Raw genomic sequence first — 22,928 nt, 5'->3', positions numbered from 1 at the left:
TACTTTATACAAGGGCCGTGCAGCTGACCAATAAACTCAGTTTGATGAGTTGAAGTATATGTAAAATATAGAGGCATACTGTAAGTCCTTGTAAAAGGAAGGATGTTTGGTGATATGAAATAACTGCCCTTCTCTAAATGGTGTTTTGGTAAATCCACAGTTGTATATTCTAGCTCTGCTTTAAGCAAGGTATAATTTTTTAATCTCCATTTCAAGATAAGTGGAACATAGATTCAATTAACAATGAATCACAGTGGTTCCCAGCTCAACAAATAGAACGAGGTTACCAATAAAAATTCTGAAAACAGTTCCGGGATTCACAATAGTAGCAGGGCCAGTTATAGACACAAGAGGCTGCAGATGACCATTTTCCCCTGTGTACACATCAGTAGTATGGTGACAAGTACAGAGTCACACTGCCACTTCTTACTCATGGATTAGAAGGGATATACTGTACATATTAGTCTCTGGAGGAAACAAGAGTGTCTGACAGACTGTTCCCTGGCCTTAACATTCAGCATGAACAAAGTACAGATGGGTAAGCAAGATTCAAGAGGGGGGCTGGGAAAAACAGAGAAAGTGGGAGGGGCGCGAATGGCCCAGGCTAGATGACAACAGGCACAGTATTCTCGCCACAGATCCCGAAAGGCACTTGTGATGGAGAGAACATCCTGTATTTATTGGAAGTTGCTTTTTGTGGTGCTAATCTTTCCATTTTCGTTTTAGTGGGCACCCATGGGTGCCTAGATGTGCATGAATCAATACCCTGGTTGTCCTGGCCCACCTTGCCTACACCTTTACCTCTCCACTGTGCCCAGGTCCCCCTCCCCTCTAGGATAGATGCCCCCACACACTAGCTGTGTGGGCTTGGGCAAATTCCCTAATCCTCTGAGATTCAGTCTCCTCATCTCTAAGTGTTGCGAAGACCTAAATATCTGATGGGCCCGGCATGGTCCCTGTACACTAGAGACCAAATGGTACATTCCCTTTCCTGATGTCAGAGGATTTTCCCTCCTGTGATTCCAGTGCCTGAAGCTGAGGACTCTTCTCAATATGGAGCTGAATCTTTACTGTTTGCCTGTCCTACAGGATGTGGGAATATTTCTTTTCCCTTCAGGATCTATAAAATGAGAGAAGGGAATAGCGACCAATTTGTTTTTTGGGGGCCTTCTCCAGTGTTACTTGCATAAAACCTTTAGAAAGGTATCATGGGAGCTCCGTGTCCCCTTTGGGGAAGTAAGGGGTAAAGTGCAGGGGCTGGTAACACACACTTGGGGGTCAGCCTGCCTGGGTTCCCTTCCTGGTGTTTCAGGACCTTGGGTAAGTCATTAAACCCTCAAAACAGTAGTTCTACCATACAGTTGGTGATGTGGTTTAAGTGGTCTAGTCTAAATAAAGCCCTGAGCAGATAATCATGCTTGTGGTAAATGCTCAATACCTGTTGGTTGTTTCTAGACCTAAAAAAGATTATGGGGATGCCTGGGTGGCTCAGTTGGTTAAGCATCTGCCTTTGGGTCAGGTCATGATCCTGGAGTCCTGGGATCGAGCCCCACATCGGGCTCCTTGCTCAGCAGGGAGCCTGCTTCTCCCCCTGCCTGCTCTGCCTGCCGCTCCCCCTGCTTGTGTTCTCTGTCAAATAAATAAATAAAATCTTAAAAAAAAAAAAAAAAGATTATGGGTGCCTGCTCTGTGGGGGCGCTGGCCTAGGTTGGCACATAGTCACATTGAAGGTGGAGGGTTCAGGGAGGGAAATGTGATCCTGGCCCCCAAATGCTTTCTTTCTCCCACAGAGCTCTGATGTGCCCAGAAGTTAAGCTCCTGGGCACTTCTGAGTTAAAATGGGCTATCCTTTAGTAGAAGCCTAATTACCACTAATGTCATTGCTCCCCTGGGAAGCACCATCCCAGGTTTTAAGCTTCTACTTTCTGCACACAAGCCATCACTGAGTTATGTGGCCACTCTCTGTAGAGGTGCAGCGGGGTGGGGGTGCAGTGGGGGAGGCAGGACTGGCAGCAAGAAGATGCCAGCCTCCTAAGGGGCTTCAAACTTCAATAAGTGGCACATTTAGAGTCTAAACACATGGTCAATATGAAATATATTCTATTTTCTGTATGACTCACTATAGCAACATTAACCATTTAGATGAGCTGTGCATCTGGGTACTTACAAAAAACACCTACAGGACTTCCACCCATGGGCCTCTCTGCCATGATGACTGTGGCTTTTTTTTTTTTAATATTTATTTCTTAGAGAGAGAGAGCACGCATGAGTGGGCAAAGGGGCAGAGGGAGAGGGAGAAGCAGTCTCCCTGCTCAGCAGGGAGCCTGATGCAGGGCTCGATCCCAGGACCCTGGGATCATGACCTGAGCTGAAGGCAGATGCTTAACTAATTGGGCCACCCAGGCGCCCGACTGTGGTTCTTTAAACCAGAAAAACCACACAGAAAATTCACACACTGTGTTTTTAAATCTAGATTACTTTAAAAAAGCAATCTCTACACCCCACATGGGGCTTGAACTCATGACCCAGAGATCAAGAGTCAGATGCTCTACCTACTGAGCCAGCCAGGCATCCCTAGATCTATTACGTTTAAAAAAAAAAAAAAAAAAATTTTTTTTTTTTTTTAATTAGAGAGCGAGAGAGCAAGAGAGAGAATAGGGGGCAGAAGGAGAAGAGAGTATCTCAAGCAGGCTCCATGCCAAGCACAGAGCCTGACACGGGGCTCGATCCCACGATCCTGAGATCATGACCTGAGCCGAAGGCAGACGCTTAACCAACTGAGCCACCCAGGCAGGCGCCCCTGGATCTATTACTTTTTAAATTTAGGTATTAACAAAACCATCCAAGATCCACTTTTTGGCAGGAAATTGAACATCGATCCTACATTTTCTCCACTGAGAGAGAATTTTTAAGTTAAAAAAAAAGTTATCTACTGCTAAGGATTATATCCCTTACCTTAAGAGGGCCCCGCAGGCCCATTTATCTATGTGCTAAACTGCTCACAGAGCCTTCCTGTTAACAGATCTGCTACTAGGCACACAGTTCAGTTGGGTTCTAAGTACCGATTATTTTTTTTCAAGATCTGATTGAACATGTTAATATCACTCTCCTTAGAACAAGTGTTGAAGGTAATAGGCAAATAATATACATGACTGTTGTCTAAAGAAAATGAAATATAGAAAAAACTCTTAAAAAGAATAAACATACACTTAATTAAGGGATAGAGAACAATTGTAAGTTAGCTCCTCTTTATCGTCCTGAAAATCTAACATTATGATTCAGAAAAAGTAAAAATAAATCATTTTGCCCTTACGTGACTGATTCATTGCTACTTTTTTTGCTTTGCTATAATAATATCATTTCAGAGCAAAATTAGTGTTCTTAATTCACACACCACCATTAGCTCTAATTAAAATGAGCTTAGAGAAATAATTATTCACGGAAAACCACTGTATGTCAGATAAAATTACAAGATATTTTTAAAAAATCGCAAGCGTTACAACTATCTTCAATCCACTGGCTGACAACGTATCTGTCAGTTTTGGTCTATAAAATATCCATGTCACTATACTACCCTATTCACATGTTTCTTTGCTGTTTCTTACCCGTGATGCGTCTCCCTCCTGCTTAATCATATCCATTCCAGGCAGCTGGTTTGGGAAAAGGTTGCCTCCCCTCAGAGCAGGATCATTAACCTGAGGGCACAAGACGGTACAATGGCTATATTCAGTGGGATGTCCAAAAGTGTACTAGCGAGTAAGAACCAACCATCAATCTTCCTCCTCATCTTGGTTTTCAGGAATAGAATTATGGGGAAAGATGACTATATAAAAACGGCTCCATCCCTGTATCCACTCTCCCCACGTATAGATTTTGGGGGGAGTATGGAGATACAAGAAAATAAATATTTACACTAAACTGCCTTCCAAATTAAAATTTGCATTCTGTGTAGAAATTTGACAGAGACAATGATACTAGAAACATTTTCATGCCTTAACATGTTCACCTTTTTGGCTGGTTCCAATGAGACCAATGACTCATATGTGGGACTTTAAAATCATCTGAGAAGCTCCTAATATCTTTGTTACTCAGGCAAGTTATTGATTAGGAAGAGTAGGTCTGAGTACCCAACAGTGCTGAATTTTGGAAATCTTCTACAACCAAATGAACTATTCATTAGCATTCATACAATTCCTTCACAAATTATGAAGTAAAGGTAATACTAATACTGTACAGGACTGATTTTGTCTGAAGAAACACGCTACAGTTGTATTTTTTGGGCTTCCAAATTAACTTTGATATTGAAAAGGTTTAAATCTATGCACAAGTTTCTATGCAGACGTGATCTAGATTATTAAAAATGCACTGATTTACTTCCAGGTAGGCTGTGCAGGACCCATGCTAGACTAGACCATCTCAGTGGCCCTTGCTTTATACAGTTTCCCTAGGAAGAAAATCAGGAACCACTACTGGTCCCTTTTTGTACAAAAGTCAAAATCAACGCTACATTTTCTCCGTTGGAAAGACAAAAGTCTATCTTTAAATATGTCTGTTTAATTTACCCAAATAAGCATCAATTCAACTATAAGAAGTGCAAATTCTTACACACACAGAGCTTTCTTAAATTGCAAAGGGCTTTAAATTTTCTCATGCACTACTCTGCATTTTTATTAACACCTTCTTATAGAATAAAACACTGAGGCGCTGTAAAATTTAGTAAAATTTTCACACAAATTGTGGTTTGCCAATATTAGCTTAAATAGACCTAATCAAACTCCGAATCTTTCACCATTCTCACAAATATGATCTAACTGAAATGTAGAGTTCTGTCAGTGAATTATTAAGTCATTTAAACTTCCTATGCCTTGATTTCTCCATACATGAAATAAGACTCAGGGTCTTTGCCACATCTCTACTTTGCATGTACTACTGAGGTAGTAGAATGCCAAGCATTTTGTGCCCTTTAGAAATAAGGTCTTCTGGAAATACAATTTAAAAATTATTAACTAATATCTTTACCTGTGGATCAGCTACCACAGATTCTCAATCCTAGGCTGGCTACCTGAGATATCAATGCATTCAGTCTCTTTGCCACCAAGTGAAGCTGGTATGCTCTTAGGGATAGTAGAATCATCACAGTCTTAGAATTAGTCTTAAGCAGAATTCTTTTTTTTTTTTTTAAAGATTTTTATTTATTCATTTGAGAGAGAGAATGAGATAGAGATAGAGAGCACGAGAGGGGAGAGGGTCAGAGGGAGAAGCAGACTCCCCGCCGAGCAGGGAGCCCGATGCGGGACTCGATCCCGGGACTCCAGGATCATGACCCGAGCCGGAGGCAGTCGCTCAACCGACTGAGCCACCCAGGCGCCCAGCAGAATTCTTTAAAATATATTGACCAGAAAACCATGGCACTCACACCCCCAAGATGATAATGAGAATAGTTTTTGGACGATCGGTGTCAGTCTCCCTGCACGAGTGAAGTATCATTTAAAGCTGACTGGATGGGGACAGGCGGGGGGTGGGGTGGGGAATAAAGCTAATTGGATGGCAGGAAGTTTGGCCTTTGCGGTTCATCAGGTTTTTCATTTAGAAGAAAATCGGTTTTTAAACTATAAATCCAAAATAAAGCTATTTAAGAAGTACATTCGCCATTCCATTTTTAGAGAGTTACTTTAGATATTGCTAAGTTCCTCAAGTAAGAAATCATTTAAGTGACAAAGTTAAGAAGTATTTTAAAAGATCCTTGAGTAGTCAAGAATCCTTTCATGTTTATTTCGTCATTAACAAGTATATCTGTTAGTTGCACTAACACAGGTGAAAGTAAGGTGAGAAAACACTCATCAAAATACATGTGGGAGTCGATGGTGGATGTTAAATACATGGAAAGATAGGCAGAACGCAGAAACAGACAAAAAGTTATGATCAAAAGACAGTGGGCTGCTTCTCAGGGTGCTCACCTGCTCAGGACCCATGGAGGACAGCCCTGACGTAGGCACGGAGGTCACTGAGGTCATGCTGATCTGTCCTGTCATCTGGTTCATGTTGCTCATCCCACCTGTGTTGGTCGCCATGGATACATTGATGTTCATATTGTTATTGTACATGCTGGTGTTTGCTTGTTGCCCAAAGTGTGGTGGGGACTGTTGTGAAAACATGCTAGAACATAAGGAAAAGATGAAAATGTCAAGAGTTGGTAGGGCAAACAGGCAGGCAGTTCTGACACTTGCTTCTCAGGCATTTACTTCATTTACTTCAGAATGAATAAGTCTAGGCTGAAAGAACCCAGGGTGAGGCAGCCAGCAGGAAAAGCAGCTCCTCTCCTTTTCCTAAGGTCACCGGGAAGGTCTAGAGATATATTTTCCACTTTCATGTCTGCACCCACAAGCTTTTCATTTGTTTGTTTTTATTACATGTACTGATAAAGGATGGCTTCTAGGGCACCGCCTTCCAGAGCAGTTTCTAGCTTAAATTGGTGGGGTGATACCTTCTGATGGGAGTTCCTTTTATTCCTAAGGAAAAGATATGCTAAGCTTTTGTAAATTCTGATAACTTCTGCCCTAGGAAAAGTAAACTTCCTTAATTAGTAGTTTATTTGACATTGCTTGCTTGAGCAAAAAAGTTAAGAAAAAAAACAGAAAAGATGGGTGCCTGGCTGGCTTAGTTGGTAGAACATGTGACTCTTGATCTTAGGGTTGTGAGTTTAAGCCCCTGTTGGACGTACAGCTTACTTAGTTTAAAAAAAAAAAAGGGGAAAAATACTGAAAAGTGATAGGTGGTCTATAGAAAGATTCCCTGGTGATCATTTACATCAAAGTGACACAGAAACATGGCATACCTGTTTCCACCCATATTCCCCTGCGCCCACCCATTCATGTCAGAGGAGGCCTGGTAGGCTGGATTAGCCTGAGACTGCTGCATCATGGGGCTCTGGGTATGTGCCATTCTGGGCGACATCAGAGGGCTCTGGGGCGTTGTCGCCCCAGTAAAGCCTGGGTCAGGTTGCTGACTTATTCCTTAAAAAATAAAACAGAAATCCAAAGGAGATTGTTAGTTTTATGGTAGAGACTAGGAAGAAAAAAAGAGAACATTCAAATTACACATAGAAAATTACTTTCAATACCTGATCACATGCTGGTTAATTATATACACCTTAAACAGGTTCCAAACTGGGATAAAATGCGCGAAGCAAAAAATTTCCATATTTTGCTTCTCTACAGTAGTCACAAGGGTGCCTAAGATCCATGTTAACCACCATGACTAGAGAAAGAGAAAATAGTGTTCCTTCCCCTTATCTCTCTCCAAATCAAGAATGAGTCAAACAGATATATTTTTTACCTGAAATAGTCTTTAAATTTTTATATACCACTACAATTGGATTGTTTAAACTTTAAATCAAAGTTCAGCTATATATAAAAAGTTAACACATCTGAATAATTTTTTATTGAATCAAGTCATTCTGTGATGAAATCAATGCATTTTTAAAAACTGCATCACGATTAGCTTGTTTCGTCTCTATAAAGGCCTCTACGGCACATCTAAGATGAGCAAGAATCAGAAAAAAAATTCAACGTAAGCTTCTTGTTCAGTTTAGAAGCAAATGGCATTTACACTAAAAGAAGAACTTTTAGAAGACTTTTCGAAGTCATCAAAAAGGACATAGAGGAAAGGAGCTTCGAAACAAAGGCAGCAACTCAGAAAATTTCAAGGACAGTAAGGGAAGAGCGTTTCTGCCCAGATGTGTGCAATGTGCAGATTTAATTGATACTTAGATTAGCTGTAAAAGAAAAGTTTATGATCACATAGAAAAAGCTGCACAGTATCTGTTTAAGAAACAGGAGACATACATGTAACAGCACCACACACACTTGATATTTATATATAACTCTGGCAAAAGACAGGTAAAGTCATTAAGAATATTAATAATATAAGCACTTTTATCAATAATTCAACCATTAATTGAACATGACATGCACACAAATATTAACGTTTACGACATTACACGTCTGTCTCTTAAGACTGACATTAAATAACAAATCAATATGAAGAAAACCAAGAGGCCTTCCCCTGGGGTTTCTAGAGAACACCTCAGGAATTACCTATTCATTAAAGATTTGGTATCATCTTTTTTTCAAAAATTATAGAATGTCAAATACTTGCATTTATATAGGTCTTTCAACATTTTGTATATAACTATTGATTTGTTTGAGTCAGACTCAGAGGTTTTCAAATATAAGTACATACATATGCACCTGTGTGTACAGATGTTGACAGAAACATGTATATTCATACACACTCACACACACAACTGTAGGACTGCACACACGCACACTTACTTCGGTCATTCTTAAAGTAAGACCTGCACTCAGAGAAAAGGTGGTACCTGAGCTGAGAGACTGGAAGGTACTGTGCTGGACCTGGGGACTCCCGACAGGCCCCAGCTGTCCTCCCAGGTTGCCTATCATTCCCTAGTTAGCCAGACTCATCTGACAGCCATGCAAAGAGTTGTGAGAGAGGAGCTGAGACCCAAGACCGGGGGACACTGGGGAGAAAGGGCTGGTGAAAGGTGATGGGGATGGAAGCCCAGTACCGTAGTTCGGAGGAAACGGAAACTGTTGTGCATTTGCCTGGGGCATCCGGGGATTGCTCAGAGTTGCTGGTAAGCTACCAGGAGCCACCATGCTCGAGGTCATATTCAACCCTTGTCCTCTCATCATCAATGTTCGCTGCTGAACTTGCTGCTGCTGATGCATTTGTCTCTGCCGGAGATGCTGGTTCAGGATTTCCCTCTGTCTTTGGGCCAGCATCTGTGCATTAATAGGTGCCTAAAATGGGGGTGAGGTAGGGAATACACAGAGGCAAACATTGGGGGAGGACACAGATTGAAAAACAAACTGTATATTAGAAACAGGACCAAATCATTTGGAAAATAAAACTACAGGGAAAGAACATTTTAGAGTTGAGCAACTGGTGGGTAAGAATGTGAGCTTCTAAATTCTAAGAGATAAAGATTTTTCTGAAACCTTGCAATGACTTACATGGGTAAGTTCAGTGTTAGTTCAATTAACTTGGAACTCACTCTGAGAGGCACGGTTAACTGAAGGACCTCACAATACCAGTCCTATCTGTAAGACCAATGTCATATAAACCTTAAAGATGGCAATCTGGAGTCTCATGCAAGGGACATTCAGGTCTAAAGGGAAACCAAATCATCAGTGCCAAAATGTGGCTTGAAGCCCATCGGAAAAGGCTGAACAGAGGCAGGAAGAAAGCAGGGAGCGTGTGTGTGTGTGTGGGGCGGTGCTAGGAACATACAGAACAGGCCAGGGCAGAACGAGGAGGAGGAAAGGAGGGATGGATGCAGGGAAGGGGTGCCGATGCTTGCTGCCAGCAAGAGGCATAAGGCTGTTTATGGGGTCCTGGCAATACACAATCCTCATTATTCATGGATTCCATATTGGTGAACTCACCTACTTGCTTGTAACCCCCAACTCAATATTCACAGCAATGCCATTATTTATGGACAGGTGCAGAGAAGCAAAAAAAAATTTTTTTTTTTTTAAAGATTTTATTTGTTTGAGAGAGAGACACAGCAAGAGAGGGAACACAAGCAGGGGGAGTGGGAGAGGGAGAAGCAGGCTTCCTGCCGAGCAGGGAGCCCGATGCGGGGCTTGATCCCAGGACCCTGGGATCATGACCCGAACCGAAGGCAGACGCTTAACGACTGAGCCACCCAGGCGCCCCGAGAGGCAAAAAATTTGAGATGTCCAAGGTGCGTTCATTCCCACCTGAGGGTGAAACAAGGCAACACTCTGCCTTCTTGTCTCAGCCTCATACTGGAAAGAAGTGCCCTTTTTGTGGACTATTCAGTTCCACGTTTTTCACTCTGCTGTGCTCTTCCCTGGTGATTTTGCTGTTTACTATGGTTCCTAAGAGGAGTGCTAAAGTGCTGCCCTGTGTTCCTAAATGCAAGAGGCTGTGACGTGCCTTATGGGGAAGACACGTGTTAGATGAATTTTACTCAGGCAAGAGTCACAGCGCTGCTGTCTCTGAGTTCAAGGTAACAAATCAATAATATATATTACACAAGGTGTCTTCAAACCGAAACACAACACGAAACATGGATATTGACTGAGGGACTGACAACGATGTTGTCACCACAGGCTGGTAGCAACCAAACCCTTGATTTCTCCAGTTCACTAATTCAATGTTTGCATTAATTAACTTTAGAGAACACAACAAAAGTAAATAATGAGAATCGACTGTACCTGGCAGTGAAAATGGCAGTATTTAGGAGGGAACTACAAAAGTGACAGGATAGGGGCGCCTGGGTGGCATAGTTGGTTAAGCACCCGACTCTTGATTTCGGCTCAGGTCATGATCTCAGGGTCGTGAGATCGAGCCCTGCGTTGGGCTCTGCACTCAGCGCAGAGTCTGCTTGAGTTTCTCTCTCCCTCTCCCTCTGCTCCTCCCCTCAGTGTGAATGCTAGCTTGCTCTCTCTCTGAAATAAAGAAATCTTAAAAAAAAAAAAAAAAATGCGACAGGCTAGATGGACATCTGAATGACCTAACAGATCCATGGTCGTATGGCCTTCTGAGTTACTTTGCACGGAATCTCAAGGAGGAAGAAATGATAGAGAAATTCAATAGATGCTGTGAAAGCTGATGGCTGGTCTGCCCCTCACCTGTGTTGGTACTCCAGGCCTCAGAGTCAAGTTCACGTTTGAAACATTGCTGATTTGATTCATAAGTGGCTGGCGATTCTAAATGCATACACACAGAAGAATCAATACATTTTTTTAAACAGAGTATATTTTAAATCACCTTTCTTGAGAAATCACCCTCCCAACATAACCTCTGAATGCCATTAGATACTGAAACCACATGGTTTACAGCTGAATTCCCTTAGAAAGCTAATTATCAGTAAGGTTTTACATTGTTTTTAACAGAGAAGGTATTTTGGACTGTTTATAGGACTCTGTCTAGGCTTGTTTCAATGAGAACACATTTTCTTGAGCTAACTAGGTATCATAAGGCAGCACTGCTCTGCCACCATTCAGCTAAGAGTGACTATTTCTGTCATAGGACAGGCCTAAGGATTATTGTTGTCCTGAGTGCTCACATTGGGTGAGAAACCATGAGGTCCTTGTACTCACATACATTTTGCGCTACACCACACAACAGCTCCATTTTACAGACAGGAAAATGGAGGCTCGGAGAACTCAAGGCTACACTGTTAATAAATACTAGGGCTGGAAAACAGAAGGACAGCTACCCTGTGCTGGAGTGGAGTTAGTAGAAGAGGCAAAAGGGAAATCAGTAAGGCAGAAAAGAGCAGGAGACGTAGGATCATCCTGGAAGGGATGGGATGAGCATCAAGCCCTCCCCAAGGACGCAAGATGGTTATGCCAGCATGTCAACGTGCCCCCCGCCCACCACCTTCCCAGGCCCCCGCGAAGAGCATACCTGCTGTGCCTGGAGGCGATGCTGCAGCTGGAGCCTCAGCTGATTCGGCTGGTTCTGCACCAGGCCCGTGGGCCTGAGGCCTGGCCGGGGCTGCATGCGGAGTGTGGCGTAGCTAGGCCGCTGGCCCATGGTATGAAAGCTGGGGTCTTGCATGGGAGGATAGCTACCCTGGGCCATCTGTGCCTGGGACGCATACTGCTGTGGGAAAACAGCAGCCTTCTGCTCCAGCATGATGTTGGAGTCCTGACTTGAGAACTGTTCCGGATCTACTGCTTGGCTCTGAAGAGAAAGCCCCCAGATGACAAACAAACAAATAAAACCACTAAAAACAATAGAGTAAATATAAGGTGATTTTCTCTCACTGTCATGTATTTGACGCCTTTTACATTTACTACTCAAAGGAACTTAGCTTGACACCACTTTTCTTCCTAGAGAATATCTTTGTTCAACACACCCACGTCTGTGAGGAGAGAAGCGGGGTCGGGCCTGACTCCCAGCAACACTTCTTCCAAGGAGGGTAGAACGAGGCCATGACTACGGGACTCCTCCTCCTCACTCTGCCAAGCAGAGACTGACTTGGACTTTAAATTGCGGATGTCCCCTAGAAATGTTACCTTTTCTCGCTGATTTTTCATACCTGTAAAATCATTTTACTTAGACAACCACCTTGGTGCCTAGCTGCGATCAGCAGTGTTGGGGTACCTACCAACCTTTATTCCCATTCTGCAGCTAACGAAAACAGACCTGGAGATGTGAAGCAAGTTGCAGCAGGTCCATCTGGCTAGTTAAGTAGTGGGTTCCAATCCAGTTTGTGATTCAGCACCCGAGCTCTTCACCAGTGGGATACACTGCCTTTATGTCACTGTTTTCTGTGGCTGACAGAATTTCCTACAGTTTGCCACCATCTTATTACCTACTAGACGTATTTAATGTGTTTGTCGTTCTTGACTTCTTAAGGCTTCCTTATCTATCTGGGTCAGAATGAGGCAGGTGTAGAAAATCCAGAACTAATGCAAGGGGGAGCACCTCAGACCCAGGTGGCCTCTGAATGTCTGTGTCTAGGATAAAGGTGTACCTGGCTAATTCTCCTCCTTCTATTTCTAGGATGATTGTTCCAAACCTCTGGATATAAGGAGGGAAGGACCCAATCGCAAAAGCTCTTTTCCTTAGTCATGTCCTAGGCCTCACTCAGACCAGTCTATCCAGATTAGAGCAGGGGCCAGGCATCGCCCAGGATCCTGGGCTCACTGTCAGCGAGGCCCTGAGGCCCACCTGTGAGAACTGGGCCCGCTGCCCTCTCCAGCACAGTGTTAAAGATGTGGATGGAACCCACCCAGGGGAAACCATTCATTATTGAATTACTGCCCTAGCTACACCTACAAAACTATCTCCGAACTTGAAATATTTGCCCATCTTTAACAGAGAAGAAATTTAATTAAATAATTTCCACTTTTAAAGATTTTTAAAAATTTACTATTTATTTGACAGAGAGAGAGAGAGAAAACACAAGAGGGGAAGCAGGAAAGGGAGAAGCAGACTCCCTGCTGAACAGGGAGCCGGAGGTGGGACTCGATCCCAGGACCTCGGGATCCCGACCTGAGCTGAATGAAGGCAGATGCTTAACCGACTAAGCCACCCACGCACCCCAGTAATTTCCATTTTTAAATAAAACACACAACTCTGATGCGTACAAATAAATCCATTTGTACTCTCCATTTCCCCTGACTCCACTGAATAATGTTTCTATAATTCAGTTTAATATGATGATACTATAATGATGATGGATGTGATGAGACAAAATAGAAGACAAATAAAGAAAGGAGACTAAAAATATTAATGAGGAGATGACACTAGCTTTGATAAAAACAAGTGCTATAAGTCGCTCAGCAGTCCCAATAGCCACATTTTTAAATGTCACTTGGACAAAACTCGAGGATAACAATACTGAAGAGGCTGACTTCTAACTACCGCTGAAGCAGAGCCAACCCACAGGAAACACTTAAATTCCATACTCCTTTCTCGATTTACTTCAGGTTATATCATGTAACCTTCTCAAGTCATTTCTATTTCTTTCCATTCTGCTGCTCTCGATATGAATTGACGAGTCTTCATTCACCCCCTACCCCCGACGTCTGCTATACTTCGGGCAGGATGACAGTACTGTCCCTGTGCTTCAGAGAAGCCCCCGATGACTCTGCATGGCCTCTGACAGACCCTCCCGACACACCACACGTCCGAGAACTAGCCTGCACACGGGAAGGTCCTTTCCAACAGTAAGAAATAAAGAGGATTTTTGTTGCTGAGAAAAGAGGAAGACGGTACCAAGACTGTGATTGTTTTTTTTCTAAATGTGTGGCTGTTGTTACTCTTTACAAAGTAAACCAGGATGTCTGCTTCCCGCAAATTTAGCTGGGTAGCCAAATACAGAAAATTCTACGTTATTGCATGAGACTATGCTAGGTTGTTTATTCTATTATTGCTGTAAAGTACTCTTTAAAGCAGAGAATTACTTTAACCAACTAATTATCAGGAGGAGGAAAGCTAAATAAGCACATTAAGACTGGTTAACTTCCTTATATTCCCATTTATGCTTAAATATCAACCCACACAAAGGTAAAAATGACTAATGAACTGCAGCTACTTCTAAAATGACTTCTGCTAACTTATGTGCAAAGTATTCTTTTAGTACAATACTTCCTATCACCAGCCCACTAATGTAAAGATTTAATAGGATGATCGGGGCACCTGGGTGGCTCAGTCGTTAAGCGTCTGCCTTTGGCTCAGGTCATGATTCCAGGGTCCTGGGATCGAGCCGCACAGCAGGCTCCCTGCTCAGCGGGAAGCCTGCTTCTCCCTCTCCCACTCCCCCTGCTTGTGTTCCTTCTCTTGCTGTGTCTCTGTCAAATAAATAAATAAATAAAATCTTTTAAAAAAAAGATTTAATAGGATGATCATGGATGCTGACTGGTTTTTTAGACGAAAGTGCTCTAGGCCATTGCTCCGTTCTTGACTTCCCTGTTCTCTGCTCCTCATGGGTCCCTCCCTGTCATTAGGTGAGCTGGCCCAGACTTTCTGCTTTTCAGCTCAATAACCTGAATTATATGTAAAGCACATTTTTAGTGTTTTCCATTCCCGGGCAAAAGTTTATGTGGGGGTAACAAGGAAGGCAAGAAAGAAAACAGAGCTAGCTTGTTATGAGATAAAGAAGTATTCTAAAAAGCAGACTGCAAATCATCTTTAAGCAAACGATAATGGACAATTTCGTGCCCATGAGAGTGCTGGGCCCCCACCAGCCTCCCTCGGTGCATACCTGGCTGACCAGTTCGGGTATTCCGAGAGCTCTGTCAATCTCCTCGAGGCCATCAAAATTCCGCAAGGCCAGATAGAGCTGGTCCAGGAGAGCTCCTTCATCACTTGGAGATTCTGCTGCAGGATGTGGACACAGCAAGTCATCTGGAGAGCTGCCAAATGGCTGCCTGTAAAGAGACAAACTTCATCTTGGGCCATGGAAAAGCTAGTAGATTAGAGAACATTTTTTTTTCTCTTAAAAGTTGATGAAAGTCAACCAATTGATTTCCAGGGTCTTTGTAATAAAATACCGTACCAGCCAGATAGAACAAAATGACAACTCCCAATAACAGACACACTTTATTCAGGGCCTAACACAAGCCAGACCCAAATTGAGGCATCGGATATATAGTTTTTGTTGTTACTGCCCCCATTTTAAAGCTGGCAAAGCTAAATAAATGTATAATCATCTTGTAATAAGAAAAATGCTTCTAAAAATAAGAGACATACAAGTAAAGCTGGCAAAGCTGAGGCTTAGGGAGGTAAAGCCACGTGTCAGAGATCACATGAACCAACACCGCAAAGCCGATGCCAGCAGGGGCCCGTGTGGTTTCAGGGCCCGCCTGATGACCGTATTTCTACAAAGCTACAGATTTCTCAGGCATCTATATATACACTTTGCCCTGAAGTAATCAAAGGATTTTTCTGAACTTTAGTAAGAAAGATAAATTCGAGCAGCCATATTTCATATGAGGCTGTGATGACCCACCTGGGTAAGACTAGAGACCTGTAAAGCATAAAAGCTACATTAATTTTTTTGAATTCAGCTGCTGATAGACTAACTTTGGCCAGACGAATACGAAATTTCTTATTCATGCATAAGCAGGCATTGTAAACATTTCTTAAAGCCCTCAGGAAGTGTGGCTCTCAGCTTTTCTGAGTTAGACAGTCAAGAAAAGTAGATCATGAATGTACAAATTATATTTGTTATTATATAAGGTCATAGGTGATATAAGCATAACACTAAATTCCAAACTCTATGGTATATAAAACTCCTATAATTTAAATCAACTGACAAGTTGGAGGGGTGTTTAAAAAGAGCTTCCGAATTAGTTTAATATCAGAAGGGAAAATGACACTTGTATTTTGCCATAAGAGTCTAATTTGTACTCTTAGAGTTACCATATGATGTTCTGGAGAAAAGACAAGTTTACGAGTAAGTAGCTTCATTCTTAAGCAAGTGAGAATAGATCCATCAAAGGATGAAGTTCTCTACCTAACTCAATTTTATATGCCATGTTTTCTAAAGACAGCTTAATATACCACTCTGGCCCAGAGTCCTGAAATGCTGACTACTAAAGTCAACAATTAATTTCAAGGGCACCTGGGTGGCTCAGTCGTTAAGCGTCTGCCTTCGGCTCAGGTCATGATCCCAGGGTCCTGGGATGGAGCCTGCATTGGGCTCCATGCTTCTCCTTCTCCCACTCCCCCTGCTTTTGTTCCCTCTCTCTCTGTCAAATAAATAAATAAAATCTTAAAAAAAAGTCATTTATAATACAGTGCATTAAAAAACAACTTATGCCCTCCATTTATCCCCAGTAACTTGTAAAGAAAATCGCTCAACTAAGGGCACCCTCGGTGATACCTGCTGTCCCTGGCCCCAAGCCCGCATTCCCACTGCCTCTGAGCCACTGCAACCTGGCTGTGCGGCCACCACCACACGCCGAGCCGTGTGCGACGCAGCCAACCCAGTCCATTCAAAGGTTCCCATGTTGCTAAAGGCAACCATCACTCTTGGAGACTCGTGCTCCGCTGTGTTGGGGCCTTTTCTACACCTGCCTCTTCTATCATTGCCTTGCTTCTCAGTAACACATCGTTCCTGGAAACGGTTCCTCCTGCCTTTCCTGCTTCTCCAGAATCCGCACTCTCCCAGAATTAAGTTTTGAAACACAAGGGTGATCAGATCACTCTGCTGATGCTACACTTAGGAAGTGGGAGGAAGGAGATGTAGAAAAGCAGCAACAAGGAGGAGAAAAACCACAGAACCGCATGTCACAGAAGCAAAAGGAGGAGGAAATTCCCCAGAGGAGTGACCAACATTTGGATGTGGTTAAGTTTCATGAAAAAAGAGTTCAAGTCAGCCAAGAGTGAATGTTGTCTATTTACCAAAGGGCTTATACCTGGGACCTCACTCCCCAAAGATTCTAGTTACAGGAGGCATTAAAGGATTTTCTTTGTCTAGCTTTATTCCCTAATTTTTCAACTTCTGTTTCTTCCCACACAAGCACACCCCTTCAATGATGACAGGCTAGGGTGAAATCTACTCTCTCTCTCTTTTTTTTTTAAATTTTATTTATTTTTCAACAGAGACAGAGAGACAGCAAGAGAGGGAACACAAGCAGGGGGAGGGGGAGAGGGAGAAGCAGGTTTCCCGCTGAGCAGGGAGCCTGATGTGGGGCTCGATCCCCCAGGACCCTGGGATCATGACCTGAACTAAAGGCAGATGCTTAACGATTGAGCCACCCAGGCACCCTCTCTCTCTCTTTTTTAAAAGATTTATTTGACACAGAGAGAGCGAGAAAGAGAGAGAGAGAGAGAGTGCACGCGTGCATAAGTTGGGGGGGGGGCACGAAAGGGAGAAGCAGGCTCCCCGCTGACTCTGGGATCATGACCTGAGCCTGACTTAAGCTGTGAGCCGAAGGCAGACGCTTAATCAACTGAGCCACATAGGTGCCCCTGAGATCTACTCTCTTAACTCTGGGAAGCCTGAGGGTTCTGCATGAACACAGACTCCCCAGTTTTGCATCAGACTGAAACCCAGTGTCAGAAGGGAAGGGAGGTACAGTCGCCCTTTGCAGGACAAAGCCACCCTAGGAAAGATACATCCAAATGCGTAAAGGGAATAAAAACTAATGCAAATGCTTATTTGCATTTAAAACAATTTCCAGCATAGTAAAATCACCCATTTTTGCTCCATGCTTTTCTTTTCTTAATTAAAAAAAAAAATCAAAGCAATGCATGATACAGACTGAAAAGTCAAACAGTACCTCCAGGCCTTTTTACTTTGGTCAAGGCCCTTGTCAACTCATGCTGGGACTCTCAAGATGCTTTCCTGTTTATAGCCTCTCTCCAATTCTCCTTATACAATGTTGTCAGGTTCATTTTCCCAAAACAAACTTTACTGAGCTGACTCAAAATTCTTATTTCAGCTCTCCCGGAAACGTCTACATCTCTGGACAGGTGGTGGTGGTGGAATTTAAGGACACATATACTTTGGTAAAGCCGAACCTTTCCAGACTTAATGTCCACAACTTCCCTGTGAGCCCCAGCCACTCTGGGCAACTGATCTTTCTCCAGAAGATGCCTGTACACCACTATAAGGCCAAGACTTGTCACTCCATGCTTCCCCGTCTCTTTTCCACTTAAAATTGATATTGGTATTTATGTTAAAAAACACCAACTTTGGACTGTACCCAGTGAGGAGATCTTAAATCTCCTTGTTGGGCCCAGTACTCGAAACTGCATAGGTTCAGTAAATTTCCAGTTGATGAAAATAAAAGGCTCCTGATCTAGCCAGGGTATCATACTTTATACTCAGAAAAATACACTGCGTTGTGGCTTGATATGATAAACTTGGGCGTACCACAAGTCTATCACTTCCCTGAGAGACATCATAGTATGACTGGCTTATGGAAAAAACACCAATCCAGACTTTCAATCCCAACTTTATAAATGCCTACTTATTACCCTGCATTTTGGGCAATTACAAATACAGTTACAATCTAGACAGCATCTGACAGACATTACAATATTAAGACAAGGATGAAATTCAGAGGAATAAAGGAAAGAACACACACAGGGCACAGGCTGGCGCAAAATGATTAATAAACTAGCAAAGGATAATCTGTCATCAACAGAAACCTTGTTTCTTGAAATCTGCACTTTTATTTATGAACTAGCAAAAGAGGAAGGATGGCGATAAGAAGGGGAATAAGGTCAATTCTGAGCTCATGTCTGAGAAACCATACCATTACCACTACTTTTCGTATCTTCAAAATTCCACAGTAAAGTTAACAGCTACCACATGATAAGAAATAAACAAAAGCAACTTTACTTAGATGCATTTCAAACCAAAGAAAACCAAATTAACTCAGGAATTTTGACCTTAATGTGAAAGCAAGTTTTTCATGGAAGGCAGCTACTGTATTTCAAGACAAAGTCACTTTTATAAATCCAACAGAAATCGTCAAGAAATCATCCATAAATTTGGGGCTGTATTTTAAATATCTCTTTTACATACTACATCAAGGAAAATAAAACACAATGAAACTACAGAAAATGGAAATTCAGCTATAAATACATGAGTATGAGAATATGTTTGCGATTGAAGGGCTAACCTACAGTCTTTTTGAAATGTGTACATAAACTAATGCTGGGATCAGAACACATTACAAACCTACCCCTAAACAGGGAGGCAGTAAAACTACAAAATGTTAATGATGATACTGAGGAAGGGCATTTAAAAAAAAAAAAAAAGATGATAAAGCACTGCTTTTCTTTTCAAAAGAGATGTGGTTAGAACCTTTGTTGTCCATCACTTCTGAATGCTTATGACAATAAGATCACCATCAAGTTGGTCACAACTTTCTTCCAAACTGAATTATTTAGAATAAGAGATGGGGGGGCGGTGAGTGGCTGGAAAAACGGAAATAACTTTCACAGGGATGAAAATGTTAGGTTTTGTCCACAGGGCGGTCATGCGAAGAAACTGAACGAGCACAAGGATAGAACAGGGGCAGTGCCCAGGCCCAGAGACTCACCCGCAAACCCTGCGCGCCGCCGCCGAGACCCGGCTCTGCAGAAACTGCCATTCTTCCAGTTTTGCTTTAAGAGGCCTCAGCTGTTTGGGCAACAGTGAGAATCCTAACTTTGGGCCTAGTATTCTCTAGGAACCGATCTTTGACATTTCATCCAAAACAATGATCAGGCACTGGATTTAATGACTGTACCACATTTTTATTACGTGCCAGTTTCCATGGAAACGGGTGGCTTTTTAGCATATCAAATAAACACATTTAGAAAAAGCGTAACACTCACTGACACCATGAAATTAGACTCAATGAACTGGAAGAACCGAAGAAGTACGACGGCGGTGGTTGCTTGGGCGACGCTCTACACCCAAGCAGGTGCACTGACCGAGGCTGCAGGCCGCCCCTGTGGCCCATCCAGCGGGAGTGTCCAGATCGCGTGCCGTTCTTGCTCGCTCGGTCCTTCTCCCGCCTCAGTTCTGCTCAGTGCGTGGTGGGGGGGCCAGAGATGCTGGGGCTCATTAGAAATGCAAAGCCCTGGGTCCCACCCAGACCCACCTTTTAATGAGACCCCAGGGGTGATTCAGAGGCACTGCAGGGTTTGAAAACACTAGTTTCTCCCCCTAAGTGAAAGCAAGATAGCTGGTAAGCAACCAGCCCTCCTTCCTTGTCTCGAGACCGTTATTAAAGCACTCTCCCTAATTTTCTTCCAGTGAAATAACTAGCCCCCTACTTTCCCCTCATATATCTTATTGCTGGGCTCACATTCATCTTTTGATATTTTTGTTTTTAAACTTCACTGAATCTTTTGAATCCCTTACTCTCCCTTAAGATACAGAAAGGAAGACGGGTACCATACCACAACTCCAAGCTGTGCAATGCCAACTATGACAAAGTGTTAGGTCTTGGAGTAGGACTCACTCTGAAACCTGTATTTTTTTTAAAAGATTTATTTATTTGCGAGAGAGAGAAAAAAAAAAACACGTGAGTGGGGGGAGGGCAGGAGGAAGAGGGAGAGAGAGAATCCAAGCAGACTCACCGCTGTGCATGGAGCCCAATGCGGGGCTCTATCTCAGGACCCTGAGATCATGACCTGAGCTGAAACCAAGAGTCAGACGCTCAACTGACTGAGCCACCCAGGTACCCTGAAACCTGTATTTTTAAAAAAGATTTATTTATTTGAGAGAGAGAGAGAGAGAAAGAGAGCGCACAAGCACGCGTGAGAGAGCATGAGAGGGGGGAGGGGCAGAGGGGGAGGTAGAAGCAGACTCCCCGCTGAGCAGAGAGCCCAATTCTATTCAGGGCTCGATCCCAGGACCTGGGCATCATGACCTGAGCTGAAGGCAGACGCTTAACCGACTGAGCCACCCAGGTGCCCTGAAACCTGTATTTTTAAAAAAACAAATAAGAAACTCTGAAAATGTACTCTACTTTTATGAAATTTCAGAAACCCTGTTGACTTTCATCATCTGTGAATTTGATAAGAATATTACATTATTTTAAACTAGAATAATCTCCAATCATTGAGCCTTCAACTCCAACTCTTTATCTATGAACCTCAAGGCCAAACTGCTATAGTTTAAGTTTTCTAACAAGTTTGCTTCCTGGAAAACACCACGGGCATCCTTTAAGTTCCTACAGTGCCTTCTGGCTTAGGCTTCTCTCTCTCTGCATAGGGTCTCTTTGCCCACCCAACCAGTCACGTGGTACCATCACCTAGGGCTCAAGGTCACCTGAGCAACACCTGCTTTCAGTGTGCTACTAAAAACAATGAGATTACGCATAGAACATAACTGTGATGTTGGCTTTGCAGGGAATAATGGAACTTCAAAGAGGCAAGCACAGGACAAAACAAAGACCATGTATGAGCTAAAATTTGAGCATCCTGAGCCACTGGTGATAGGTGTGTTTTTACCCGTAAAGCAATAAGAAGAGCTGGGGCTTTGGGCCAAAGAGAAATAAAAGGACTTAACTTGAGGCTGCTGGACTGAACTAAGGGAACCTGGAGTAGACCCCCTCCTCTGGCAGAGAGTACTGCAAATTTGCTGTTAAGAAAAGTATCCACAATGGCAACCCTAGATGTTTCAATGGACAAGATGCACTTATGAATTTCCAATGCAAGATTACCAAAATACTCAGGGAAATACGCCTTCATGAGTGAGAGCCAATATTGGATTTAGACCTCCTGAGAAATTTAGATACTGGAATTATCAGATAAAGAAATTCAGAAAAGATGATGAGTGTAATGCTTAAAGATATAAAGATGGAACCACAAGAATAAGCAAACAATGAGACTGTGAAAAGCAGACCAGGCAAATAACGTTTTTAGAAATGAAAAACATGATTGGACTAAACATAGCTGAAGAGATAATTAAGGAACTGGATAATAAATTATCCTGATGTAGTACTGAGAGATGAGGAGATAGAAAATACACGGATTAAGAAAGTAGAATGTATTTCAGCGGGGAGGGGCAGAGGGAGAGAGAGAATCTTAAGCAGGCTCTACGCCCAGTGCAGAGCCCAACACGGTGCTCGATCGCACAACCCTGAGATCATGACCTGAGCTGAAATTAAGAGTTGGACGCTTATCCGACTGAGCCACCCAAGTGCCCCTGGAGGGTAGAATTTTTAAAAATCCAGTGTAGGCACAGAAGGTGTAACATGTCTAACCACAATCCCAGAAGGAAAGAATAGAGAAAATGGAGGGGGGCAGTATATAAAGAGATAATGGCTATAAATTTTCCAGAACTGATGAAAAAACTCACATCTACAGATTAAAAAAAGTACAGCATATACCAAATACCGAGCAGTATAAATAAATCTGTACCCAGACACGTTGTAGTAAAGGTACAATACAGAAAATACAAAGAGTATTTCAAAAGCAGCTAGAGAGAAAAGACCCACAAAGAAAAATTATTAGACTGCTAATCAGAACCAAAAAATCTCAATCAAACATGATCACATACCACTTCCTTTCTCAAAAAAATTTTCAATGGCAATCACAGATCTGTACTTCTGAAAAATAATGCAATATATGTTAAGAAAAAAAAAAGAAGAAGAAGATAGCTGGAGGGGAAGAATGAAGGGGAGTAAGTCGGAGAGGGAGACGAACCATGAGAGACGATGGACTCTGAAAAACAAACTGAGGGTTCTAGAGGGGAGGGGCGTGGGGGGATGGGTTAGCCTGGTGATGGGTATTAAAGAGGGCACGTTCTGCGTGGAGCACTGGGTGTTATGCACAAACAATGAATCATGGAACACTACATCAAAAACTAATGATGTAATGTATGTTGATTAACATAATAAAAAAATAAGAAAAAAATTTTCAATGGCTTAAAGAAAAAAGTCTGAATTCTTCAGTTTGGTATT

At 42.7% G+C, this 22,928-nt stretch overlaps 1 protein-coding gene across 7 annotated transcripts in view; it reads right to left on the bottom strand.

Moving 5' to 3' along the window:
* NCOA2 (nuclear receptor coactivator 2) overlaps nucleotides 1-22,928 on the bottom strand; it is a 285,919-nt gene that overhangs the window by 5,766 nt on the left and 257,225 nt on the right. For all 7 annotated transcript variants that reach the window (XM_088022803.1, XM_028113019.2, XM_088022804.1 and 4 more), the window contains 7 exons: nucleotides 14,774-14,939; nucleotides 11,464-11,742; nucleotides 10,683-10,760; nucleotides 8,588-8,822; nucleotides 6,836-7,013; nucleotides 5,958-6,156; nucleotides 3,606-3,695 (listed from right to left, as the gene is read on the bottom strand). In XM_088022803.1, the coding sequence (XP_087878929.1) occupies nucleotides 3,606-3,695; nucleotides 5,958-6,156; nucleotides 6,836-7,013; nucleotides 8,588-8,822; nucleotides 10,683-10,760; nucleotides 11,464-11,742; nucleotides 14,774-14,939 (1,225 nt within the window). The remainder of the gene's footprint in view (nucleotides 1-3,605; nucleotides 3,696-5,957; nucleotides 6,157-6,835; nucleotides 7,014-8,587; nucleotides 8,823-10,682; nucleotides 10,761-11,463; nucleotides 11,743-14,773; nucleotides 14,940-22,928) is intronic.

Source organism: Eumetopias jubatus, unplaced genomic scaffold (genome assembly GCF_037043125.1).
Source record: "Eumetopias jubatus isolate StellerSeaLion01/CBP00866 unplaced genomic scaffold, mEumJub1_p1.0 scaffold_4, whole genome shotgun sequence".
Taxonomy (NCBI): Eukaryota; Metazoa; Chordata; class Mammalia; order Carnivora; family Otariidae; genus Eumetopias; species Eumetopias jubatus.
The sequence above is the reverse complement of the archived record's forward strand: the minus strand, read 5'-3'. Positions and strand labels throughout refer to the sequence as shown.